This window comes from Vanessa cardui, chromosome 2 (genome assembly GCF_905220365.1).
Source record: "Vanessa cardui chromosome 2, ilVanCard2.1, whole genome shotgun sequence".
NCBI classification, from domain to species: domain Eukaryota; kingdom Metazoa; phylum Arthropoda; class Insecta; order Lepidoptera; family Nymphalidae; genus Vanessa; species Vanessa cardui.
In genome coordinates, this window is record NC_061124.1 from 4,562,560 (window position 1) to 4,577,229 (window position 14,670).

At 30.6% G+C, this 14,670-nt stretch overlaps 1 protein-coding gene across 6 annotated transcripts in view; it reads right to left on the reverse strand.

Moving 5' to 3' along the window:
* LOC124540273 (ras GTPase-activating protein raskol) overlaps positions 1–14,670 on the reverse strand; it is a 133,919-nt gene that overhangs the window by 86,311 nt on the left and 32,938 nt on the right. For all 6 annotated transcript variants that reach the window (XM_047117786.1, XM_047117794.1, XM_047117754.1 and 3 more), the window contains one exon: positions 42–163. In XM_047117786.1, coding sequence (XP_046973742.1) covers positions 42–163 — 122 coding nt within the window. The remainder of the gene's footprint in view (positions 1–41; positions 164–14,670) is intronic.

Sequence of the window (14,670 nt, forward strand, 5' to 3'; positions counted from 1 at the left end):
AACTATTTTAAAGGTTGTATGAAGTTGTCTGAAATACTTACAGCTAACTCTTCACTAGTGTATGCTGTAAGTGTCCGTCGGTCTTGCTGCAGGACACAGTAGAATGGCTCCCAAGAAGGAGGCACACCAACAACGGCACCACTAACCGCACTTGTCGCTACATCTGAAATTAAATAAAAAATTAAAATTAATTATATATTTTTTAATTGTGCTGTTGAATAAACCAATGAACACGACGGACTTAATTGTATGCTTGTATATAAGAAAATATTGTATGCTTGTATATAGAAAATATTTATAAAATTATTCGTATGAATAATTTTATAAATATTTTCTAAAATACAAGCTATGTGACTACAACTTTGTTCGATTCGAATAATTTATTTGATAGAGTTAAAATAATCCTAATCTGTCTTAAAGCAAACTTATAGCAATAAACCGTTATAGTTATACAAAAAAATTGTATACGTAACATTTATAACAAACCAATCATAATAGTTTGACAGAGATGAGCTTTTCCAATAGCAAATAGGCCACGAAGAGTAGTGAAATGAAATGTCATCGAGACATTGTATGTTACTGTTATATTAACTCATTACCAGCGCCTATATAAATATATAATTGAAAAGCTATTAGGTCTAATCGACTTAACCTATTTCCTTATATAATTTAATTGCACTTATAGCAAAGTAACAGGTGTTCTTACGATGTAGTATAATGTTTTATACTAACATCTAATACGGTACATGGAGATTACAATAATTTGTGTTATAAGTCAATTACATAATAACTAATTTATAACGATAATTTAACGAAGTAGGTATGTGGAACGATAGAGGTAATTTATATATGCAATTTTACCTGCGTCTTTACTCGCGTTCGAATTTTATGTTATAATAATAAGACACAAATAACATATTTAATATAAAAAACCATTTATTTGATAACACATCAAGCCAAAATAAATATGTATTTAATGCTAGCCATATATAAATGTGCATATGCGAGAATACGTATTTAAATGTCACAACATTATGGTATTAAAATATTACATATACATATAATACTAGCTATACACGCGACTAGCTCTACGTATTTCAGGCACTATTCCCCTAATTTTATCCAAATACGTGTAGCCTTTTTTGGGTAATTAAGAAACAAACAACCATTTATAATATTAGAAGGATTAGGCATACAACAACAACAACAACAGTTATCTATATATTAATACGTGAAACAATAACGTCATACCTCTTTTTATACCAAAATGACGCGGTTACGGGCTCTATGAAATTTGATACTATTGAAGTTTATGTTCAGAAAATTAATATTTAAAAAAATATTCATTAGAAATGCATATAAATAAAAAAAAAAAAAACATTACACAGACATCAATACGTTTAAAACACAACAGGTTAATGATGAAATTCAATAACAATATTTTTTTTACATTCGTATTTTATTTTCGCAGTAACAAGGTATCGTCCAATTGAGCCTTTTCTAAAGTATCTTTCAAATCAACGCACTGAATATTTCATTAGCAATGAACTACGGTTGAATATCGACCAAAAAGCGACCACTAATATGTATGTGTATGTGAGCAATTATTTGGTAAATTCGACTAGAGAAAATACCTCTAATAAGGTATAGAGATTCCTAGTTGATACCAATTGTTGTCCCTTATATGGCGATAAAGCACAACTTTCCTGTACCATATGCCCGTATTTATAGGAGTTAGTTAATTCACAAAGGCCTTGACGACTTGTGTCTATACAAGGGGAACAATAATTGTTACCAATTCTTTTCAATGCATATGCGCAGACGTTTTTACATATTGCATTTATTGCGCACGCAGTAAATATGTTAGACCTATCCAAATTCAACTATGAATAGGTGCCGTGGTACAATGTTGCATTTATTACAAACGATAATGCTAACGAAACAAGGTGTGAAATGCGAACTCGTCGTTTATTGCCGAGCCATAGACAAAATTATTATAAGCCCTTGCGTACTTTTGAAATATTCCGCTTTGTGAAACAGACGACGGTTCTACAGTTATTTAAACCTAGTTGCGGTCAGTGGAACCTCAAGGCTGCGACGAATGAAAAAACAAGAAGGCTGTACGATTGGACGATTGCATCGGTATTACAAGTCGATAGGATATTGGTAATAAATTTTATACAAAAATGCACACCTGATTGTTTTGAAACAAGCGAATTAACAAACATTTTAATTACTTTCTGCTAAGGTTATGTTGTTTTAACAAACCGATATGTAACCTTTTGCGTTGTTGTCTGACGACGTCTTACCTTATTGAACCGTTTAGGAATAAGTCACATCCTTATCATGGATACCTTCATCTTTAACGGGGGATTTGCTTCTCTGTATCTAATTTTAGTATATATATACCGATGTGATAAATAGAGGGTCAAGTCCACGAAAGACAAATGTTGACAAGTAATCACGCCAATGTTTAAATATTATTTAAGGACCAAGAATAATACCTCAAGACTTATTAGATGATGATAAATAATTGTCTGTGAATATGAGTCTCGTATGCATACTCTATACACGAATCTTGTGTACTAATACCGTAATATATTATGTCCTCGTTATAACACTGACTTAAGATATTATATTACAAACTTGATCGACTTTAATGTGTTCTACTTTTTATTATATATTTTTTTCTATAACAAGATGTATAATATTAGTTACTTATAATTTATTTAATGATAATTTTTATAAAATTTTATATACAATTTATTGAGTGACTTTTAATGATCTCTACCGCTTATTATATAATATAATAACTTTTTTATTGAATCTGTACCAGTCTGAGTATCATGATAAATATAAAGCACAACTTAGAATGAAGCGATGTTTAAAAATGAGATAAGGATTCATCAATTTATTATTTTTTTAATTATTTTTCATTATTCGGAATATTGAAAAATCAGCAAAAATATACAATTTACATATTAAAACGTTAGCCCAAGACTTGTTATAGTTTTTTAAATATTAATTAAAAACCTATGCCCTTAATGCGTTCGAATACCTAGAAACATACAGACACACATGAGAACAATGGCGGCAATTGGATCACTTATTCAGCTAATAAAAGTCGTTGACGCGACGCCGTACGTTGCAACGTGGATTAATGCGTTCCATTTAATCTATTAAACACTGACTCACGATACCATCAGCAGAAGAAAGCTCGGCGTTTTCGAACACATTTATCTTTTAAATAATTTGTAACCCTCATAAAAAAAAACATATTAACCATAGTTTGTACCGAACCGGAACTTTATTCTATTCTTACATGATCAAGCTGTATTGTATTGTTAGAATTCTAGTATTTTTAAGGAACAAACTTTACTTTAACAAAACGTTTTGCTTACCTCATGATTTACAAAAAAATACCGGTCAACACTAACAAATGATGCCTATACGTATTTAAAAATAATCTCCTGATGCTTTTGTAATGGAAACTTAATCAGATGATCAGTATACAATTACGAGTGGGATTAAATTGGTTTCGAATCGAAACTCAATAAGACATGAAGGAAACCATCACGACCATAAAGATATACGCATAGATGCTTACACAACACACACATACACGTACATTATATATACATATATAAAAATAATACCATATAAAAAAATCGTTAAATAACTTGTAATGGAAAGTTAATACTAGTAAGGAATGTCAAAAGATGTTGTTGTTTAAACCATACTTTGTGAGGCGTCGAAACGGATATGTAAATTTAAATTTAGCTTTAGATTTAATGCATCAATTATGCAGTTTAGTGACCACAGTGTGTACTGATGACAAGATGTATCTACAATGAACATAATTACTCAATACCATAATGAATGTTGTGGAAAAGGCACTGAATACGCTTAAGCTCTTTTGATTTGTACCCGTCCAATAATAATCGTTTTAAAGTTTTAAAAAGAAACCTTTAAGATCTAACGTACAATTTTGTGTACATTAAATTGTGGGCATGTGGCGTATTATTATAGTTCATTAAACAGGCATAAAATGCATCCCGCTGAGGCGATGAGAGCAATCGAGGTCTATCTCCGAGACGGTCAGGCGTTTCGCTTTACACTACGAAACACGAGCTTGTTATCTTTGCCGTCATTATATGTATAACATACATCACTACATATTATAAAACAAATTCCCTCGGCCGCGTCTGTCTGTATGTTCGCGATAAACTCCAAAACTACTAAAGATGATAAGATTTTCACTAGCAAACAGTGTGATTCATGAGGATGGTATGTAATTAAAGGTTTTTGTGTAAATATGTTGAGATAGAAAGACAATTGCTAAACATGTCAGAAAAATCAAGAGAGAGAGATTCAATCGGAGAGGGAGATTTGATTTCAATAATAGAGATATTTCAATTATTTAATAAAGCAACAACAATATGTAAATAAAAGTTAAAAAATCTTATGTCCATCCGTTCGAAGCTAGGACGGGCATCTAGTTTAGTTCTACTTTATAAACTAGAGTATTACAAATGCATAGAAAGGTGTGAAAGTAATTTTCTTTATATTGATATTTAATGACGACTAAATCGGAAGTAACACAACTACAATAATTAAAAGAAAAAATGTTTTTATCTGGAAAATATACATGTATTTCTATAAATTACTTCTATTTATTTGAAAATTATGTGAAATGCCATAAGTGGTATAAGAAATGCTTTAAGACTTGGTTTTAGCACATAAATGTTTCCTTCCTGCAAACGATCTTCACAAAACCGGCTATATCCTAGAATTTAATGTTTAGAGCCTAGTTAAAGAACGGTTTACAAGTCTTCATACGAACGAGAAATACTCGTCTCTCTTATAATAAGTTTATGTGTGGCTCTGCGGATGCGCCGGCGGGATGTGATAGGTTAAAGACTTGCCGCCACTTGAAATGCGCATCAAATTCAAATTTAATCGAGTATTCAATGAAATAAAGTATTATTATCGTCCCCGTAACAATCCGTACAATAAGAACCAGTTTTTGCTCTCAAAAGAATTAAAAACTATTAAAAAAATAAATAAAATAAATATGAAGCTTCATACTCGCTTGTTCGGACTTATGCGTCCGTGATATTTTCGTCTTTATGTTTCACTTCGTCATTTATGTATTCATACTAATTTTACATAGTAATTATACATAGTAAATATAAAATTAGTTTATTTATATCTAATACATTTGAATCGTTGCAAGTCGATATCCCGCACCAAAGAGGTTTACACGAAGTAGTATCGGATTTGGCAACGTATCACCCAGTTGTAATCAGCTATACGAAAACAGTACCTAATGTCTCTAAATCCTAGCTATTATCCGATGTCGTAGCTAGTCAATATTGTATTTAAATATTAGTAAAAGTACCCTAAATTAGTATATAAGATAATGAACTAATATAAATACTGTATAACATTGAATAAATTATAAATATTTAGATATGTCCGCACAAATTTAAAATTCGAACTTTTTAAAAGGCTTTACAAAAACTTTCAACCGACTTCACTTGTCGAGAATAACATCGCTACATTTACAAACATTTAAATTGATATAAACAGCTGTGGAACTATTATCATCATATGATATGTTGACATTTACAATAGTATGCAATTAATAATAGCAATTATGTATACATACAGACAGGTATTACAACATATTACGTAGTTAAGCTCGCCATCCATTCAGTCTTTGACGGACATTGCTGACAATGCCCTCTTGGGCATGTATTATGACGCCTAATAAAATAAGCTAGCTTTAGATCCTGGACTACACTGGGAGGTATTTTAGAATATATTATATATATTTATGAGACATAAGAAAGTAAAGAAAGTATCGTTTAAATCAAGTTTAATAACAATTTATGTATTTCGATTATGGTGTTGCATATTTATAAATCCATAATTTATTACTGGCGACCCTGGCTCCCGTGGGCAATGATTACAGCAAATGTCGAAAGAGAATGGGTATTTTTATATTTATTAATTGCTAGGAAGTATGCAGTCGCCAGCCGCGGGTTGCGATACTGGCAACCGAGACATTTCATTAACGCAAAATAAGCCAGTGCTCATACAAGGCCTAGTTGTCAAGTTTCGCATATTATAATTAAAGCAAGGAAACTAGCACGCTGTTAAAGTAATTGCGATACAGTTAACGGATATAGCTGATTAAAGTCGATTTATTTTTATACATACTATATTGTACAACCAAATGTACCTTTAATTTTACATTTATTTCATTTCATTTAAATCAATATTTTTATACAACCGGTAACATTTTACTATATCTTTGAGTTGTAGAATAAAGAATAATTCTCAAACATCTATTTATTCGTTCAAAAAGTTTATATTGTACGTACACATCATTTAAATATGTTTAATACAAAATAGCGATGTACATAAATAAGATATGTGCAACTAACGCAATCTGTCTTACATTTAAAATTTAATAAATTATTATACTTATTCGTTACAATATATATGTATAATACAATCTTATAAGTGTATATTTATACGATTATGTAGAATCAATTTCATAATTCTAGATATTACTTAATAATACTTGTTTTTCTGCACACCATAATGGTAGAGCAAGTCTTTAACAAAAAAGTAAAAAGTTCATTGTATTCCTGCACGATCCCTAGACAGGGTAAAATTAAAGGTCAGTCGTCGACCAACAACAAAGGCCGTTTAGATGCATAACATACTTATAACACGCATACATATCCACACCATAATATAACGTTATAAGGAATGCTATATAATCACATTTTTATTACCATAAGAACATTCTAAATAATACTTAACGGTGCGTCTATCTTATTGCTTCATCTAGATTGGAATACATATTTACCACATTAGTGATATAGCATCTATATGCCAAATTACACTGACATTGAACTAGATCAGTAACATCGTGAGAATATAACGGCCAATCCAACCTCAAGCGGCAAAGCGTGGTCGGAATTTATCCATTCAATTATGGTATTTAAATTAAACATGGCGTCTTTTGTAACTCTTTCATGCTTGGAGAACAATATGCATGATATGTATTGTGGCTTCCTGCCGAGTGATTGCTGCGTGGGCGACAGTATTCGTATCACAAGTAACTGTACGCTTCTCAACTGACTTATTCTAATTTTGATTTGTTAGAGCTTTTCTTAGTACATCGTCACGGTTGATAAACATTGATATTATATACATTTAACATATTCATTAATAAATTCTATACTGTAGTTATTATTACACATAGGTCTCGTGAAATAGATCTATTTATCATAAAGGATATTTTATTATATACCTAAATGAATACATATATGAATAATATTAAATTTTTAGTAATAAATAAGTCTTATACTTTTCAAGAGACTGTTCAAATGAAACGGCGTCGTTTATAGAATCTAGTGACGAATCTACCCTTAAGAATTTGCCTCCCCTATGGGTATATATTCTTTGAATATAAATGATATCACCCTCGAAGTAAAGCCGTGCAATAAAAAGGCATTGCTATTGTCATTTCACAACCGACAATGTGTTTGAGTAATACTTTTTTTTAAATATATATACCTATTGTTTTTTAGCTTTCTCACATGAATGTATTCGGATGTACTTTTCTGTAATTAGGTTTTTTGTTTTTAAGTCAATTATTTGTTTATGGTTGAAATAAAAAAAAACTTGTATTATTGTATATTAGTACCTAGTATTACCCGCTGGGTATTAGAAATGATGTAAGTAAACGTAGGACAGCTCAAGTGTAAAAAATATGTTTTACAGAAGTTACCAGACTATAAATCCAAGTATGGCCGTCATCGTGCGTGATTTTCGTGCATTGAATATAAATAACACACTTAATAGAGATGGGTCGCAGTGGACGGCTCCACACTTTTATCGAAATAACGGCTGCGCGTAATATATTGCATTCTGTGAACGTAGCCGTCGTACGTACTTTTATCTAATAATATTCATGTTTGTAACCATTCATATTTACTTTAAAAGAATATGAAAAAAAAAACGTTAAATTACATTTAATGTAACTCATAGGCTACTTAAGTAAATTTGTGACCTATAGAAAATTCACTTCTATGCACTTGACTCAGTAAGGCATATTAGACATATAATTGCTGTTTATAGTACCTTATGCCGTGTTATATACTTTGTACATGTAATTGTAACAAATCCTTACCATTCAAAAATGGTTTACAGCTCTGCAAAGTATTGATATTTTGGATAATCAATCATCTATCTATTTATAAAGGTAAAAGTATATTACACAATGTAATCATGACATAAGATATATAACAAGTAAGTATATATGTATTATTAAGTATAGTATGTAATAGTTCATATACCCTGCAATAATGCATGTAAAATTTTCATAATGCGTAGGCGCAGCATCCAGCGCAACAGGGCCGCGACAAACGTCGAGAAAGCGATACAATTTGACACAATTAACTCGGTACCACTCCTAATACACAATGTACACAACAGAATGAATTATGATTATTCTTGACAGCCGTTGGATTGAAATAGATAAAATGTAGACATTAAAATATTAAGTGGCCCTTTACTAGAACGCTTATGAACTCACATAATTTATAGCAAGGGCGTTGATCAAATTTCAGTAAGCCTATATTGGTGTACTTGATAAAATATTAGGTCAATTGGGTCAACAACCGACGACTGCTTCAAGGCACTTCTTAACTCTCAATTACGGATAGAGCACGTTTTACTTATAATAAGCTTTTAAAATACTTTAATACTTGCGGCCGCTGTTTAGATTTTTAATATTGATTCAAAGAATTTTTATAATAATTTTAGAAAAATAAATCATCTAATTTACAGACAAAATTTCTTATCGATATGCACTAAAGGCTGATCTTCAATCTGGTTTCTTATAAAGAAATTGAAAATGTTACAATTTTTTTTATTGCTTTTATTTGTGCCAAGAGGGCACTATGTTACAATATTATTAATCTGTCAATCAAAATCAGAGGTTGTCCAAATTGGATCGATAAGTTATGAACCCATATACATTGAAGATTTTATACCAAAATTAATCTGTATCATACGAAAATATATTCAGGTATATCTAGTTTAAAAAAAAACAATCCATCGATTTATTATTGTAAAAATGTTTACTAAGTGACTGAGAAAAAATCTATTTTACATCTAGAGATTTTACATTAAATTGACAATTACATTCAGCAATAAGATAATCTCTTAAAAATTATACTAAATGACCTCTAGGAATAATTTAAAAACGCATTCCACAAAGTACAAGTGACCCTTTTACATTAAACTTAACTTTTAATTGCGAGTTTGTAATACACTCTCATAAAAGAAGAAAGCGCTGAAAGTAGTTTAATATCGAAAACATGGTAATTAAACATTTGACTTCGAATAGCAACACCTATATAATTTATGGTAAAGAACATCTATTTACATATTTCCTTTCAGTCGTTTTTTTCAATCTGTTCTTCAATTGACTCATACCATTGAACTTAACTCTTCGCTCCGGCTCATAAAGCAAGTGAATATTCATTGAAAGTGTATGAATCATTACTTGAATGAAAAGGAATGCATAACACGAGTGTAAGCAATACAGAAACATGCTCTTATTACCTAGGAATCATATGAAGAGCGATAACAAACAACGCAAAGATTCTCGATGGCTGATGTAAGTGTTATGGAAACCCTTCGACTTCAAGCCGATTATTGTGGCTAGTTAAACCTTAAGCCATTGTGCTAACGTTGCTTATATAGAATGCAGCCAGAAAAATGTATTCATTCCATACTTCTAAATGAAATTTTAATAAAAAAAAGTTATTATAATCCGCGAACACTGGCTAATGAAATTTGCAATAATTACATGAAAATAAAATAATAATGATTCTTGTTATTGTACCAAACGATATTTCGATGTCTATTATAGAATCGTGTACTAATGAATCTACGAACCGAAGAACATTTAACGGTTCCCATGACAAGTTACGTAATAACTGTTACAAGACGAAGATGTTAGACAGGAAAAGATTAAACTTTCTCTATTGATGTTTGTGCGGCAGGAGGTACGGATATCCGAATGCACGGGCACGCGCGACATCTACATATTTCCATGAAGTAAAAACAACTTCCTTAGCGTTCTGAATTGAAATGAATCAATACTATGATTTATAAGAATTTATCTTAAATATTTTTTTTAATAATTCTAATTTAAATAGTAATGAATATTAATATTTAATCGATTTTGAGATTATTTTTTTTAAACTTTGAGATTATAAAGATTTTTTTAAAACTTGTACAAAATTGTATAGTTTAAATAACTTTTGAATACGAAAAACCCTTAAAATATAACCAAACACTGCATCATAAGACATTACAGTTATATGAAAATTATTTAATATATTAAAACTTATACCCAAAGACATAGAACGGTTTTGGAAGTTTTAGTATATTATAATATTACAAACAACGCTTTAAAGTTTCACTTGCTTAGGACTATTGTTGAGGTGACCACCGTGAATTTAATGTTTTTGATAGTAGATAACCTACAATATTGATAATCATGGACTAGTTAAAAAACGTCTTTTTAATTATTATAATCAGATAAAATTTAAATATATTCCAAGTCACTTAAATCCTTTGGAATTTGGAAGTAAAAAAAAAACGATTACAAGTCTATTCAATAGCTAAATGTGCGCGACAATATGACTCAATAGGAATTAAAATGTATGAATCGGTTCTCAGCTCAAGTCACGAATTCTCTGACATTAAATAGAATTGACTTGGCTTAAGTCCTTTTGTGTTGACGAACTAAATGAATTTCAAAAGCGGTAGCATAATCGTCTGATAATATTTGGGACGAAGCGGTCTCAAAGAGACCAGCATAGGACTATTAAGTATTAACGTTTGAAATAAATTTTGAATTAAGCGTTTTAGCTCCTACTAGCGGCGTCAGGCTTATGAATTATTATTATTTTCGAAGGTAATGTGTTATTACTAGTAATACTTAAGTTTTCATTTGTACTATGTCACAAAATAACTGTGTTCAACATAAACATAATCTAGTTAAAATAAAATATGAGACAACATCACATACATTACTCTGATCCCAATGTAAGTAGCTGAAGCACTTGTGTTATGGAAATCAGAAGTAACGACGGTACCACAAACACCCAGACCCAAGACAACATAGAAAACTAATGGTAATCTACATCGACTCGGCCGGGAATCGAACCCGGGACCTCAGAGTGGCGTACCCATGAAAACCGGTGTACACACCACTCGACCATGGAGGTCGTCAAATTTCAAATTTCAAAGTTAATAATAATTTTAAAAAAGTATACCTATAAACCTTATATGTATAAAACATACAAACGTAATAGTGTTATTTTAGTTATCCCAACAATCATGAACCCTATACATAGCATATAACAAGATTAACAATATCACAATGGACGGTTCCTATGCCAATTTATTTGATATTTGTGTAAATTTAACAAATTATATTTACGTAAAGCTACGATATTATACCGCTAAACAGCAATACTTAATATGACTTTGTTTTGAAGGGTGAGTGAGCCAGTGTAACTACAGGCACAAGGGACATACAATCTTAGCTCCCAATGTTAATAGCATTTGCAATTTAAGGAATGTTTATTATTTCTTACTGAGCTAATGTCTATCAAGTGGCACATTTTTCTGTTCGCCTACTTCATTGTCACTACATAATATAAAATTCAGTCGCTTACCTCTGTCTGTCCCTACGCATAGATCTTTAAAATTACGCAATGGATTTTGTTGTGTTTTTTTTTAATAGATTAAGTGACACGAGAGGAAAAGGTTTTTGTATGTATGCATATACATAGACAATATAGTAAAGAAACAAAGAAAATATATATATTTAGTGTCAGCATTGCACCCGTGCGAAGCCTGGGCTATATAATAAAAAAAAACCCTTTAAATCTTTCATAATGAGTAAAGATTATTCAAAAGCCAACATTTCTTGTCAAACGCCTTTTAAGATTACGATTGAGAATTCTATTTACATCCGTCGTTAACTTTTTTGATTGAATATCAAATATTTGTCTTCATCCTTGCTGCATGTAAATTATATAAACTGGATTTAAATGCCACATTTATATACAAGTTCGAACTGACTCTCGATATAAAATATGTTTAAAACGCCTGGTTTAGCTTTAAGGTAATTTGTCAATATTTTTTTTATGTCATAAATATACATTTACAAATGTCTAATGTTGTTTCTATTCTATGAGGTTATAATGTGTGCAGAAGTTATTTTAAATATTGCTCTACATTTCTTATTAAGCTTTATAATACTGTTACTTTTTTTATTTTTATCATGAATTACTTTAAATATCACAATACGCGGGTCTTGTGATATTTAAAGATATTCATGATAAATTACATATATGTGTATAACTAATGTGTTTATGTGATCGAGGTAAATGTGTGTGTGCATTTACAGTTGAGAGTCACATATGGTGTATTTGTACCTATATGGTGTTATTGAGACTGTCCCGTTTCACCAGCGAGTTTTTTTAGTATTATACACTTTTTAGATATTTTTTACAGTTTTTCCTGTGCAAACTAGTGCTAGTCGAGTACTAAACATTACGGGTTATTAGATATAATTTTATTATTACTTATTTTGGTTCAAACAATATTTAACCACCTTAAGTTCTTAACCAGGCTTAAAATATTTGAATAATTAAATAAACTAGCGAGGCGTAAAAGGCCTTAATTTTTTGTAGGCTCTACACTAAAATTGTGATTGTTATGTTTTGTATAGTAGTAATTTTTATATAAAGTCATTATCAATTGTAGTTCTCTCAACAGAAGGGTAAGAAATAACAGGCGTGGTTTGTTTAAGAGCACATAAAAATAACATTACAAAGTGCAACATTAGGTGAAGACCTTATCTTTTATCTTAACATCAGTTAGAGTGGCGGTTTGTTTTAAATTGCGTTGTAATACGTTTCTTTCTTCCTTCATTAGCGCTGGGTCGTAATAATCCGTAATAATCGTGATATTTGTTTCGAATCTTTTCTCACATTGAAAACGATGGTTATAAAAGATTAACTGCATATTCAATGCATTATAATTAATTATTTTAATACACTCGCAAAAGGATTTTTATCTCTAATGATGTCATTTCGGTTGTGTGAATCAGAATTATAAATTGCATTGGCAACTGTGCCCTAATTTGGTGTGGCAAGGCGCAAATATTGATATCTTAATTAGATATTAATTATTATTAATAACAGAAAAGAGTTTTTGCTCTGAACCTTCATATCATACATAAGTAGAAGTAGTAATGATTCGTTGAATAGTAGTAGTAGACAGTTATATTGGTAGATAAGTCGATATGTATACTGGTTGTGACCCTTTTTTAATAATGTAACAAATTCAAAATATGTATATACTTAATTCACGTTCTTCTACCACCGATTCAGAATGAAGATACAACCGAGAAAAATCGGCAAGAAACTCAGCAGTTACACTTTTCTAACTTTTGAGATACAAAGTTATGTAAGTTAAATACAATAAAATGTATGTTTATGTCTTGTGTATCCTGCCCTAAAGTCACGAAGTATTATGTCCATGGTTATAATCATATCTAGCTCGAGAGTATTTCTATTTAAATAATAATTATAGATAGATCAAAAAATTACTTGTATGGTACATGGTATGGTTATATATGGTACAAATTTTATTACAATAAAACCTTTCCTAATAAGAAATATATGTAATTTTTTAATTTTCAGTTGAAGTATAGATACAGATGTTTTTTAAAAGAAACAGAGTGAAGCTTATACAAAGCTGACGTCAGAGACGTGTGAAGCGAACCGGGAATTGAACCAGTCCGGCGGGTGACCAGTACAGGTGTACGGCGCGTGCGCATGAGCTGCAGACTCCTCTCGAATATGTACTTGTTTCATTAAACTCGAATTATTTATTTGGTATGAGGAATGTCCATTTTTTACAAATTCTTTTTTTGCAATGCATTCAACTGCCAGTTGAAAATGCACGCGAACTTTTCCAATTGAAACTTGTCTCCAGCCACAGATGTCTTCAAGGAACAAAAAGAAAACAAAAAGATAAGGTCTTGTCAATTAAAATCGTCACCAGCTGTGTCAATTCTATCAATCCATCAATTTATATTGAATGTTTAGAGAATGAAACGTGTAACTTTAAAGTTAATTATATAATACTTTAATTAAAATAAAACAGAAACTAGATTGGATCTACCAGTAATGTTAAATATTCCCACGATCGTAAACACCTTAAAGTGAACCTTGAAAACTTAAGTTACCTAACCTTAAGGTTAACAAACGTAATAGTTATCGAAATAAAATCAACCAGTCTCTAACTTATTAGCCATTGTTGAAGTCCAATTGTTAAGGTCAAAAAATCATTATAGACAAAACAATTAAGAGTTTTCAACGTTTAAAACGCGTTATCCTTCAACTCAATTCTAGTTTAGATGTTGATCAGAGCCGTAGTGATATAAATTTGATTTAGATACTTGATTAAATAAATAAATAAGTTTCAAGTACATGAAGTTCATTCTTATCGCGTCTATAGTCTAAATTGAAAGCGGGTAAAACTGCGCAGCTA